Here is a 14,123-nt window from a genome sequence, read left to right on the forward strand (position 1 = left end):
AGGAAGAAGAAGATGATGAAGAAGAAAGGAGAAGAAGAAGAAAAGAAAAAAAAACACCAATAAGACAAAAATGATAAATGCATTCGATCAATATTTGGAGGAAAAAAAACCCTAGAAGATCAAGAAAGCTGTTAACGAACGTCAAAAATCTGAAAATATATTTCGTACCACTTTAAGTTTGCTACATCTTCGGATCAAGAATTTACTCGACCTGATCCAAGCATAATATATGCATACAGTTTGCAAACATACTAGTATGCACACAAAAATGAGAGACCTGTTATCATGAATGCATGGCCGGTGAAACCGGGGGGGGGGGGGGGGAGGCAAAAAACCCCAACTTTTTTTTTGCACCATACAAGGAATACATAATGTGTTTTCACTTTGCCCCCCCCCCCCCCCACTTCACTCCCCCATTCTTCGAATTGATACAGGGGCGGATCCATGAATTCCGTAAAGGGGGGCGCAAACAATATTTCTGGTGCTACTTTCGGGTTTCATCTCATTTTTTTCCTTTTTATTTCTTTTGTTTTAACAACAAATAAAGAGGGGGCTCTCGCCCTGTGCGCCACCCTCTGGATCCGCCACCGAGTGAAATAAATACGGGTACTAGGCTTGAGAGAGACTAAGTATGGCGTGAAAGGATCAGGCTAACAATGGGATGCTCTATTGTTGTCGCTCGGGGAAACCGCAGACGCTAAATTCTCAACAGATACGGGCGAGTACTGTACTCTGCATGCGCTCATTGCCAGGTAACTGGCATGCGTATTTACTTCACCACCACTGCCGGGCATCACGATGAGTCGCGAATTGCATGCCCCTAACTAACATCGAGTGGGCGAGCAGAACGCATACGGATTGATTGATTGAGGGTTGATCGATACGGGAGGACCAAGCTATGATCTAGGTATATACCTCCTATCGAACACATCCTGAGCCGTAAAGGGTTGGACAAGAAACGCATCGAACTCGATTGCTGCGAATTGTAAGTACAAACATGGATTTCAAAGGTTGTGGATATAGGTAACGTCGATGTGATTTTAACGTCGTTTTTGGTATATTGGTAACCCCCATTCACAAAAATCAGACATGCCAATCATATCCCTTGTACTTTGTGCATGAGATTATAATGCGATGTGGCCACATGTATAATGCAGCATGATAACATTATTGTGTTGTTGTTGTTTTTTTCCCGATCCTTTAGTTAGAACATGCAGGGCAATACACCAGTTATTTACTCACGGTATGATCACTATTGCCAGCAATGTAATTTCAAGAGGGGTTGAGAGTGAAAATTGAAGAGACGGAATGAATGGAATAGCTCGTTGAATGAATGTGCATTGATCATGTATTCACACTCTCTTACACTTTTGTTAAGATAGTGGTCTGATATACACATAATACTATTTTGATAACGACAGGGGCAGCGCGAGCCGGGCGCCCCGGGCATTTTGTTATATCCATGTCATATAAATAAGATTGTGTTAATACAATAATTTGTCCAATTAAAGGGGAAGGCTAGTAACTGATCAGTGGGAATCAGTGGAAATGCTGGGAGGTGATTGTTCCAATCCTTATGGGATTCATTCAAGAGTTCATTGTATATCTATTGTTGTGTGAAAATGATTTGCTTCAGAACGGTCTCATATTCAAGTAATGTGCAGATTAATGCTCCGTCACTGACCAGGGACGCTAACCTGGAAGCATTAAACTGCACATTACTTGAATATGAGACCATTCTGAAGCAAATCATTTTCACACAACAATAGATATACAATGAACTGTTGAATGAATCCCATAAGGATTGGAACAATCATCTCCCAGCATTTCTACTGATTCCCACTGATCAGTTACTAGCCTTCCCCTTTAAGCTTTGTATGCACAAGAGATTCAAGTTTTCTCATAGAATATTTGGCTAGAAGTTAATGTACAATGTATCTATACCATGTGAAAGGTAATTTAATTGACTAACAACCTGGTAGGTCCATACAAAGGGTAACTTTATGCATGAGTGAACACCTTTGTTTTTCTCTTCAAAGGCACAAAAGTAAAAGTGGCAAAAAAGAACAAAATGTTATTCATGCCTAATTGCTCTTCCATGTAACAATAAGAACAAAAGATCAATTTAACACAATAAAAGCGCAACTTATAAGTTAAGCAACAATGAACCTACAATGTATATGATCTCTATAATATCTTTGAAGCCCAAAAGATCAATAAAGGCTAAAATAATGGAGGAAAATAAGTCAATTCCAAATGCAAATGAAATGAGAGAAGAAGCAATATTAACAAAAACGATGGAAACTTGAATTGATTTCTCATATTAGGAAAATTGAAAATAATATTTGGTTTTTATTTGTCTCATGAATTCTGAAATTACAAATTGAAATTAAGAGAATGAAATGGAGATTTTCTGTTCATTTAATCATCTTTGAGCTCTTTTCCCCTGCCATTTGAAGTCAACGTGAGTGGACAGAAATTCTTATTTTCTTCCTACAGTTTCCACTTTGATTTTGTTTGAGGTTATTTATATAAAGAGATAAAGAGAACGAAAAAAATATTTTCACTGTTTAATAATTCATGTTTCTCATTGTTCTAAACTGGTACTTTGTTATCATTGTTATCTTGGAGGGCATTTCTAAATGAAAGACAACATGCCAATTTTTGCAATTTTTACCTTTGTGTCTTGGCGGACAAAAACGAATGTGTTCATTCATGCGTAAAGTTTCCCCTTATATTGACCTACTATTCTGATAGCCAACTAAATAACCTATAAATGGTATATAATACATTGATTTTCATCAAAATCTTCTATGAAAAAATACGAACTGGAAAAGCGTTTGCTTTATCTTTTTTTTTTTTGCTGAATATGATAATTATACATATACAATGTACGCATAAAGATTGATGTCGAGTCACCAAAGTTCCAAAAAGGATATTTTTTTATGTCTCTTTCCTTTTATTCTTGGCCACTATACATTTCTCTTTTTAGCCCCAACGGGCCACCAGAGAAAATGAATGTCGAGAGCCTTAAATCTCTATCTATCTATCTATCTATCTATCTATCTATCTATCTATTTCTATCTGTCTATCTATCTATCTATAGTGTATCTATCTCATCTATCTATATCTATCTATATATTTATCTATCTAATATACAATATGTATCCATCATCTATATCTATGATCTATCTATCCATCTATCTATATACATATCTATATATCATGTATCTATCTATCTATCTATCTATCTATCTATCTTTCTATTTATCTATTTATCTATCTATCTATCTATCTATCTATCTATCTATAATATTCTTATGTATGAAATAAGTTGTCCACGTGTTGGTGTAATATAATATAATCAAAAATAAAACTGAAACCAAGTTCATGCTGTAGCCACCAACAGTTTATTATTTTCGAGAGATTCACTCTTTTTCAGGTGTTCTTGATTCTGAGAGAACAAGTGTCAATATAGAGGCCTGACCATACCGACAGGTGTAGAAAGAATGTTGTGATGGTGATGAAAAGTGTTCACCTGGCACTTCGGGTAAATTGGCACCTCGTCTACACCCACCCTGTCCACTATCCACCTAGTCTAATGCCATCTCGTCTAAACCCACTTCGTCTACTACCAACTCGTCTACCAACCATTTTGTCTATATGCCAATTAGTCTAATTGTCATTTCGTCTATTAGCCATTTTATCTAATGTCCAATTTGTCTAAGTCACATTTCGTCTAACACCCATTATGTCTATTGACCATTTCGTCTAGTAATCATAAGGTCTATGAATAGAATAGTCTACAGCTCATTTTGTCTAATACCCAATTGGTCTACAACTCATTGTCTAATAGTCAATAAGTCTAATAACCAGTCAGTCTACTGCCAACTAGTCTACTGCCAACTGGTCTACTCCCAACTCGTCTACTCCCAATTGGTCTACACCCAATTGGTCTACTCCCAACTCGTCTACTCCCAATTGGTCTACTCCCAACTCGTCTACACCCAAGTGGTCTACTCCCAACTCGTCTACTCCCAACTAGTCTACACCCAACTTGTCTACTGCCAACTCGTCTACTCCCAACTCGTCTACTCCCAATTGGTCTACACCCAACTCGTCTACTGCCAACTCGTCTACTGCCAACTAGTCTACTCCCAACTGGTCTACTACTATAGTTTTATATATATATATATATATTTTTTTTTTGTTATTTAAGTTTACTTCATCCATTTTCTTTTTTCCCAATTAAATAGGTTGAACACTCTTGGTGCCCCATTTGGTTTAAATTTTTATGTTCTAATTATAACAATTTTTTAGGAAAAAAAGATAATGTCACAGTGTGAAAAACTTGCTGTGTTATTTTTGTGTTGGATGTGTAATTTATATCAGAAGCAATCATGCAGCATTTATATGTCCAAACTTCAACACTCCATCCATTCAACTTTGATACACAATCATAAGTATGGTAAAAATGAAAAGGAACACATTAGAAGTACATTATCAGTATTCTTTATTCTGTGTGCCACATACTGATGTATGTAAACGGTGAAATGCACAAAAAAGGTTGAAACATATACACAAAAATATGATTCATGCCAATATATAGCTACTACTAAGATGAATAATTTACTTGCCTGCAATGTACTCAATACACGTTTCGCGAGGAACCCTAAATAAGCATATATATGTCCAAACTTCAACACTCCATCCATTCAACTTTGATACACAATCATAAGAATAATAATCCATCCAACTACACGCCCACATCGTAACAACTAGAATAGTCTAATATTCCTCGCGAAATGTGTATTGAGTACATTGCAGGCAAGTAGATTATTCATCTTAGTAGTAGCTATATATTGGCATGAATCATATTTTTGTGTATATGTTTCAACCTTTTTTGGTGCATTTAACCGTTTACATACATCAGTACGTGCCAGACAATAAAAAATACTGATAATGTACTTATAAAGTGTTCCTTTTCATTTTTACCATTCCTATGATTATGTATCAAAGTTGAATGGATGGAGTGTTGAAGTTTGGACATATAAATGCTTATTTAGGGTTGGAGTTGGGAGTAGACCAATTGGGAGTAGACCAATTGGGAGTACACCAGTTGGGAGTAGACCAGTTGGTAGTAGACCAGTTAGGAGTAGACCAATTGGGAGTAGACCAATTGGGAGTAGACCAATTGGGAGTAGACCAATTGGGAGTAGACCAATTGGGAGTAGACGAGTTGGGAGTAGACCAGTTGGTAGTAGACCAGTTGGGAGTAGACGAGTTGGGAGTAGACCAGATGGGTATAGACCATATTGGGTATGGACAAACTAAGGGTTGGACGATATGATAACTAGACAAAGTGAATGTAGACTGAATGACTTGTAGACGAGGTGGGAGTAGACTAACTAGTAGTAGACAAAATAGATATTAGACGACATGGCAAATAGACATTGTGAGTGTAGACGATTTGGCTATTAGATCAATTGTTTTGTAGACGAAATGCTCCTTAGACGAGTTGGGTATTAGACAATACGGGTAGTGGGCAAAGTGACTATTAGACAATATGGGTACTGGACAAAACGAGTTGTAGACCAAATGGGTATTAGACTAATCGGTAATAGACGATATGCCAGTAGACCAATTGGAAAATAGACATAGTGGCTGTAGACAAGGTTACTATAAACCCCACTTCGTGATGTTATTTTGACACTGTAGCTGATGATACTATGATGATGATGATGATGATGATGATGATGATGATGATGATGATGATGATTATCATTATTATTATTATTATTATTATTATTATTATTATTATTATTATTATTATTATTATTATTATTATTATTATTATTATTATTATTATTATTATTATTATTATTATTATTATTATTACTATTATCATCATCATGTTATAATTAGCATGACTTTAGCGCGGTTTAGCGTGTTACGCAACGAAAGAGTGGATGTCACAAGGTTTGCATGAACCATAGAACTGAAGAATAGGACTGGATATTCCCATCGTTCCACTGCATGGCGCCGCTAGCGTGGCGATGTTGGCATTACGGTGTTGACCATAAAAATATAAGACGTCCAGACTTTATTTTGCCATAAATATGCTTGGTAAAACCATCAAACTTCAATAAATTTATTATATACATTATAGATATGAGTAATAAATGCATGTTGAGGGGTTGATTTACAGTATTTAACCAATTACTGCAAGAAATATATTGGTATAGAAATATAGAGCCTCGCAGTAGACTAACTATCCATTTGCTCGTCAATTTATTCCAACCTACAGCGTGTGTGCGTAGGCTAGGCGACCATGGGATGTGGTTCATCGAACTCGCTGAACGTGCCGTCGGGTCCGGCTGATTACAAATACATGGTGAAACAGACTTGGGATAGAGTGTCTGCCACTGTAAATCCTGCCATGGCGGCCAAGCAGAGAAAACTAGTCGTCAAGAGATCAGGTTGGAAAACTGTAAGGATCTTCGTCTCATCGACATTCAAGGATTTCCACGCAGAAAGAGAAGTTCTAGTGAAGGAGGTTAGTACAACTTTTTAAAAGAAAGCTTTCTCGGATTTACGTGACGACAGGCCTAGCTAGCTCCTGTGTGTTGTGTAGTGTACAGCTGGCTGGGCGCGGTGTGCATGATACATCATACAGACCAACACAACAGTTCGAGTTTATGCCTCTACGAGGCTCTAGCTATCCTATTAGTATTATGGTATCAAGGAGTTGAAGTCAGAGACAGAGTCCTTGGTTTATCAACCAGTAGGCTCCTACTGTCGTGTATTGAACATTGATTGAAGCCTGAAGGGTGATTGAAATTGACATAATTAGCTGTTGTGTAGCCCGACCAGACGCTTGTTACGCTATGCGAAAACAGCGTCTGACGTGCGCGGCATGCAGCCTCGAAGTGAGGAACCTCAACACAACTACAAAACTTAGGAAAATATATACTTTTCTCCTTTAAACAGAATACTTTACTCACGTTAAATGCATGTTTCTATTACAGAAGAATAGTCGCCACACTGGGTCCATGGAGACCACTTGCGATAAGTCCGTGGAACAAATAAAATTACACTTTCTGGCGCAATTCCTGACCGTCGGGCTTCGTCGTTGCAGGATTCAAAATGGCGCCTTGACTTATGCGCATGCGTGACCGGATGTGCTCCAGAGCGAGCGCGTGTGCGTTGAAAGTGTCGAACAAACCTTGGCGTCTGCTACACAATAACCGTTGTATTGAGCTCAATGCTCGTCGCCCGACCAGACGCCAGCCGCCGCCAAGCCCAGTACAGTTTATAGCTGTATACTAGTAACCGTGCGTACGCTGCTTGAGTGTAACAGCACGGTCGACAGCGCGACCTTTTGAAAGGGCATTCACATCACGTGACCACCCGATATCTAAACTTGGCCTGGCGTGAAAGATTGTGTACGGTGTGGACCTGCTGGATATGATGATCAATTTCGGTAAGTTTCATTTTGTACATTTGAATACTGATACCATCAGATGTAGAGTAAATATTGAAGAGTATACTCGATGGGTTTGAGGTGACAAAAATGAACGTAAGTATCAAAAGTCAAAGCTATCGTGATACGATTACGTCGCTCTCCTAGTGGTTGGTGGTCGCGCGCGTACAGCCCTGTCGTGACGTACCATGTACAGCGACTGGGCTGTGTATAGTTAGCTGTTGTGGTAGTTCCAAAGCATTGTTACACCGTCTGACAGTGACAATGTTTGTTAATTTTGTGCGGATGTACAGTAGATGTGTAGGCGTAGAGTCAAGTCCGGTTGTCACTGAAATTTGAAGTTGTCTTCATTCATCAGTGCTGATCTTGAGTGATAATGTGTTAAAACATGCAATTAAAATGATGGAGGGCTATGCTGCCCTACTTTGGCAGAAGGAAGCAAGTGACAAACTCATTGATGCTGCTCCTTTTAAATTCTAGATACATGACTTCATCTCATCGCTTTCCATTTGAGTAACATATACATTGTAAGTCTAATTGCCAATTATGTTTTGCTTTAAAATTCCATAGGTAGTGTGTGTGTGTGTGTGCACTTAGAATCCATCCATCCATCCATCCATCCATCCACTGTATAATTCTGGTTTATGGTAAAAATTAAAAACTCTCCTTTTGAAAGGGTCCTTACCTGTGGAGAAGTGAGGGTTCTGAGACCATACCACAAAGTCAAAAAAAAAAAAAAAATTGCTGCTCCCTCTTGTGGTCATATACATATGTATCACTAGCCAATAAAATAAATTTTAGATTGACTCGGGGGGGGGGGGGGGCAATAAATTTGGTGTCAATTTTTTGGTCTCTTGGGTGTGGTTGCTGCGCTTCTTGAGGGATTCCACTAGAATTATCTATGGCTTTAATATGTTTGTATATGGGCAAGTCCAAGATATCGCGCACCTTACGTATGGGACATTCAGAGATTTCAAACCTCTGAAAAGTAATGAAGGAGCACTTGGATTTTATTGTTTATCATCAGGAGGACTGGTATCCCTGAGAAGAATATTGTGTTTAAGTTTGATGTCATTTGACCTTGGGTTGATGGTTTTATTAAGAAAAATATGCCAACTTACGTATGGGACCAGAGAAAAACTGGATTTTTCAAAATAAAGTTTGAACTGAAAATTCTCTGAAAGTACCTTACTGATCAAGTTCTGTTTGGAAGTGAAGAAAGGTACAATACTGAAGTATCTTTCAGCAAAGTTTCACTGCAAAAGAATAAAGCATATTTTCATGAAGTTGGTTTAATCAACGAAAGTACACCTTACGTATGGGACATGGCTCAACTTACGTATGGGACATTTGTCTTTAGTGCACAAATGCATTCATGGGATTGACTTTAAATTTCCCCATAGTGTCATATTCAGTTCCACAAATCATGCTACAACATGTAACAAATGAAATAGACTTCTAGGTGGGTACTTTCCCGGTTCAGGTACCTAGCAAAAGCTAAAATAAAACAAATAAAAGTAATTACCAATTTATAATTAAATGTCTTAGTTTGGATTCCCTCATGCATCAACACTGTCCTCATGATGTCTACACATACAGATACAGTATACTGACACTCTATTTCTAGCCCATTTGTAATTACTCTAGTCAATATTTTTTCATCAAATGAAAAAAAAATAAGCGAATTCTAGCTTGTGACCTTGATATAGCATACATGTACATGTACAATAACTAATTTGTAGTCTTGATAATTTCAACTTTAGAATCAAATGTCATGTACAATGTAATTTGCAAATACAGTTTGAAGTGAGTACTTTCAGTAGCTCTAGGCTTACCTTGCAAGTTGTCTAAGTTTTTATAAAGCTTTATAATTGTTTGAAATGCAGCACAAAACACAACAACAACAAGAGTACTTCATTTTGCTCTGTAATCATCATGTTTTGCCATGTGAATTTTAGCTGAACTGCAAAATCAATCAAATTTTAATGAAAGTTTTAGATTTTAAGGAGATAGAAGAATGTATGTACCAATGCTGTTTTTTTTTTTTTTTTTTTTTTTTTTTCAAATTGCTTGGCTTCGTGTCTATGAAACCAAAGACGACAAAATTTGTGTTACTTTGTGCATACATACATGCTTGTGTAGTGATACAGGAAAGATTATCATTTGCACATTCAAATCTAGATTTGAAACACTTAAGTAACTCACTGATCTGCAAATTACAATTTTGAATAAATTCTAATAACCTCATTTGATCATACACTACCAGATTGCAATGTATGTTGATAATTGTGTAGATGTGGGGTACAAAGTAAGTATGAGTTGATGAAGGTGTCTCAGAGCACATCTGTCTCTTCAAACACAAAATAGAAAAGAAAATTGAATTCCCTATTTGTTTGTGTAATTTGTGTTTTTAGCACTCCAACCACAGAATCAGTATTGATATTGTGGTTTATAGCAAATGTAAACTATAGTCTTCATTTTACAGGATTTTCAGAAATCATGTTCATGACCTTGATAAGTCATGACATATTCTGAGGGTGAGCAGTTGAAATATTAACAATCATATCAAAATAAAAAGTATTCTCATAAGGTTTTTCCTTTGCTATCAACTCTAGTACTGACAAAGTTACCTGCTCACACCTTAAGTGATTTTTCTTTTCAGTAAGACCTATAATGTTGTCATTGATGCGCGCCATAAGCACAATTGTTTTGATTTCGCTTTTGAGGCTGTACAACCTGTGGTACATGCTGAACAGTGTACTGCACCTAAAATGACACTCAGAGAATCCCATTCTTGGACAAAGTCATTTTGTAGAGAGGTAAAGTTGAAAATGATAACTGAATTAAGAAAATGTCCAATATCAAAATGTTAACGGGGAATGTTAATTTAAGACCAGCTGCACAGCCTGTAATGAAAATAAGAAAATACAAGTATAAATGAATATTCTTTATTTTCCTTTCTTAATCATAGAATGACTCAATAATGCTGTTCTTACACTCTCCCTGAGGTCAACTGAGTAGGAGAGGCAGATATATAGACATATCCTTCAGAGTAGGTGCAAAGATAACCATTAACCAAACAAATGTAAGGACATATAGCATCCATGTCAAAAGGCGGTTTTCCCATTCACTTTGCATGTAATGTCCCATACGTAAGGCATTTGTCCCATACGTAAGCAGACTTTAATTAGTTATAAGATGAAGGACTAATTAAATTTCCTCATTTAGTTTTGCTAATCTGGAGTTGAAATGAATAAATTAGAACTTCCTAAAGTATGATTGGTCAATGTTACAAATCTTCAGAAAAAACTTAAAAAAACATACTCAAATCCTTACGTATGGGACACTATGTTCTGGGAAAGTGCATAATTTGCATAATTAATGTGCTGACTTTGTCTTACCAATTGCAGATTATACTAACTCATACAGGGGTCATGTCCATAAAGGAACTAGGTCAAGGACAAATTCAACTGATTTTAGATGAATATTTATAATTTGTCCCATACGTAAGGTTTGTTTTTGATTTATGCAAATCAAGGCCATATTTCTTGCATAAATTTGCATAATTCAATATTTTCTTTGCTGGAAATATATGATTTAACTCTTTGGCTACAACATGATATCAAGAACTTTTTGATAAAATCAAGATGAATTTTGAGCATCTGAGGGGACATTATCTTGGACTTGCCCATATATGAGTTGTTATATTAACAAGTCTTAACTTGCCTTTTCAGGGGTCTTATTATACAAGCTTGCTTTTCTAAGACCCCTCCACTTTATGATGTATGATGTATGATGGGACAATTACTTGATTAGTTTTTTAGTGAAATCGGACAGAGGTCAAAGGTCAAAGATCAAGGTCAAATCCTAAAATTTATCTGTTTACGTGATAACTCAAAACTGGATGAAGCAACTTTCACCAAACTTGGTCCAAGGATGATGTATGATGGGGCAATTAGTTAAGTAGATTTTAGTGACATTGGCAAGAGGTCAAAGGTCAAAAGGTCAAGGTCAAAGGCTAAAAATGTTGCTATTTCCCCCATATCTATGCAATGCCCGAAGGTATTTTCTTGAAACTTAGTGTAGACATGTACTACTGCGTAAAGATTCTCCAGAAAGAGTTTCATTTCATAAGGTCAAAGGTCAAAAGGTCAAGGGTTAGGTGAAAATGTTACAATTTCACTTTTCTCGCAAATGGTTCAATGTATTTTCATGGAACTTGGTACATTGTACAGTACATACAACATGTACGCATTTACTGACTGGCAGGGATTATCTAGGGAATTTAGGGGTCATGGGTCAAAAGTCAGGGGGTCAAAGGTCAAGGTCAACTCCTCAAAATTTTACTATTTCCCTCATATATGCAATGCTTGCATTATTAGTTTTAAAACTTAATGTATTACCTAAAATTTCCAGCCAGAAGGTCAAAGGTCAAAGGTTAATTGTCAAAGGCCAGGTTTAAATGCAAAAAAAAAAAAATCTATTTTGTACTGTAATTATACTCTTTCTTCATACCTTGAGAATTACTCAGTGCATAAACTTATAAAAGGGTCGGTCAGAAGTCAAGTAAAAATCCTCAATTCCCCAAATATGTGTACCTGCACTCTTAGACAATTATAGCAAACCCAGTTGAAGGAAAGTGAACATTCAAGATATTTCTGACAAACCTGTCATTTCAATATTTTGCCAGTTACGTGAAACTGTCATCACACATTGTGAAGACATTGTACTATACACCTATTCGGAGAATCATGCATTATGGCCAAGGCATCAGTTGCCATAGCGACATTTCTAGTTTTTTGTTGTTGCTTGTATCTTGACAATATTGAATATTACATACATTTTCACATTACAGTGACGTCATGCCAGAGAGTGAAAGCAATTGACAGAATACTTTGTATTTAAGCTGATTAAAAGCAGCTAGGATGAAAAGTGAGATAAAATGATTTTATGATATAATGTGGGAAATTAAAGGTTTGGCTGTGTTTTTCTAAAAGGACCTCTAGTGTCCAACTCTGCCTTAAAACTATAAATAATGATAATCAAAACTCTAAAACTGAATTTGATATAAAATAAAAACTGTATAGTTCTATAGTTTTAGTGCATATCATCATGCAAAGATAGGCTCTGAGATATGCCTTTCTGCCCAATATTCAAGCATCCTCTTTTGAATGGCAAATCTGCCAAAAACTTCAAACACTGTCTGTGTAAATTCAGGGTTGTACGATATGCTTCTTGCAAAAAAGAAATGTAGGAAATTGCCCTTAGCATCTTGAAAACTGAAGCTCAAGAGAGTTACAGGAATTTGCAGCCTTGAAAAGGTATTTAAAAAAAGAAAAGAAAAGCAACAGTAAAGATATTTTTCACACTTAAGTAATGCCCTTTTATCAAAGCACACTGTAGTCACTCACTTTCCCTATACAAGGAACAATACAATGTACATGCCTTGATGTTCTACATACAGTGAAGGGCAGATGCTCAACACACAGTGGTCAAGTGCTTATAGTGGTTGGATTTATAGAGGAGTTATACATTTAATGCATGACTTCTTGAGCTTTTTGTGTGATTGGTGAGTGCACGCGAAGGTTTATGCTGTTTAGTGCAATATGCAGTTTCCCCATTCAATCAACCACCCTCTCTAAAACACAATTAGTAAAGAAACAAGCAACTGCATTACACATTTAAAAAAGAAAATCATAAAACTATCATAATGCCCTTTTTTTCAGGTAGATTTCTGTGAGTCTTTGAATATTAGTACCGGTACTCTACACTAAACTTCAGGGTTCGAAATTGGCGATGGTCCGCTGGCCATTGGCCACCCAAAATCATGTCGGACTAGCTAAAAATCGTAAAATTCTGAAGTTACTAGTCCGTCTGTCTCCAGAGCCAAAATATTGCTTCAGTGTCAAAATTGATTCTAAGTAGTCCGCCTGGCTAGTTAAAAAAAAAAAGTTACAGAACTGTAAGTGCGACCCCTGAACTTACAGTGTAAGCACAATCATCGCTCCATAATACCAGTAATAAATGATTATTTTTACACAAATTTTTTGTTTGTATGTACACTGTGTATGCATACTGCATAATAAATGGTTGGAAAGGAAATTCTTGTTTGATATCAAAATACAAACTACATTTTTCATTTTGTGTGTGTGTGTTTGTGGAAAAATGTACTGATTTCAAACAAGAATGGGCAAAATTATATGTGCATGGGTGTGAGTAAGCAGGAATTCATGCAAGTGTATCCTCAAAGTAAATCATAATTTGAGGATTCATACCACTGGAAACCTTCAGTGAATAGAGTGTATAACTATTATTTTCTTTCCACAGTCGGTAAGAATGTATTTTGAAGGCATTATTTACCATTTGCACGTAAACAAAAACCCAGCTTTAGTGCTTCAAAATGGTTCTGAAATGTGAATTTGGGATAGTAAAAACCAATGCAAAAAAAAAAAAAAAATGAATCAGTCATATTGATATCCAAGTAGTACATGTATATTGTTTAATATATAAAAATATGAACAATAGATATGATAGAAATGTTTTTAGACTTAACCATCTACAGTTATGGTGTTTTGAGAAAAGTAGGGATATCTCCTTATGTTTTAGGCTTTATTGTAAAATTTTTAGATGGTAGGATGTT

The 14,123-nt window shown here is 36.3% G+C and overlaps 1 protein-coding gene across 1 annotated transcript in view; it reads left to right on the forward strand.

Annotated features, from left to right (window-relative positions):
• Positions 1 to 798: 798 nt before the first annotated feature.
• The window catches only part of LOC140237362 (telomerase protein component 1-like), a 40,090-nt gene continuing 26,765 nt past the window's right edge, over positions 799 to 14,123 (forward strand). The window contains exons 1-2 of the mRNA XM_072317298.1: positions 799 to 985; positions 6,308 to 6,556. Of these exons, the coding sequence (XP_072173399.1) occupies positions 6,332 to 6,556 (225 nt within the window). The 5' untranslated portion in view covers positions 799 to 985; positions 6,308 to 6,331. The remainder of the gene's footprint in view (positions 986 to 6,307; positions 6,557 to 14,123) is intronic.

This window comes from Diadema setosum, chromosome 13 (genome assembly GCF_964275005.1).
Source record: "Diadema setosum chromosome 13, eeDiaSeto1, whole genome shotgun sequence".
Taxonomy (NCBI): domain Eukaryota; kingdom Metazoa; phylum Echinodermata; class Echinoidea; order Diadematoida; family Diadematidae; genus Diadema; species Diadema setosum.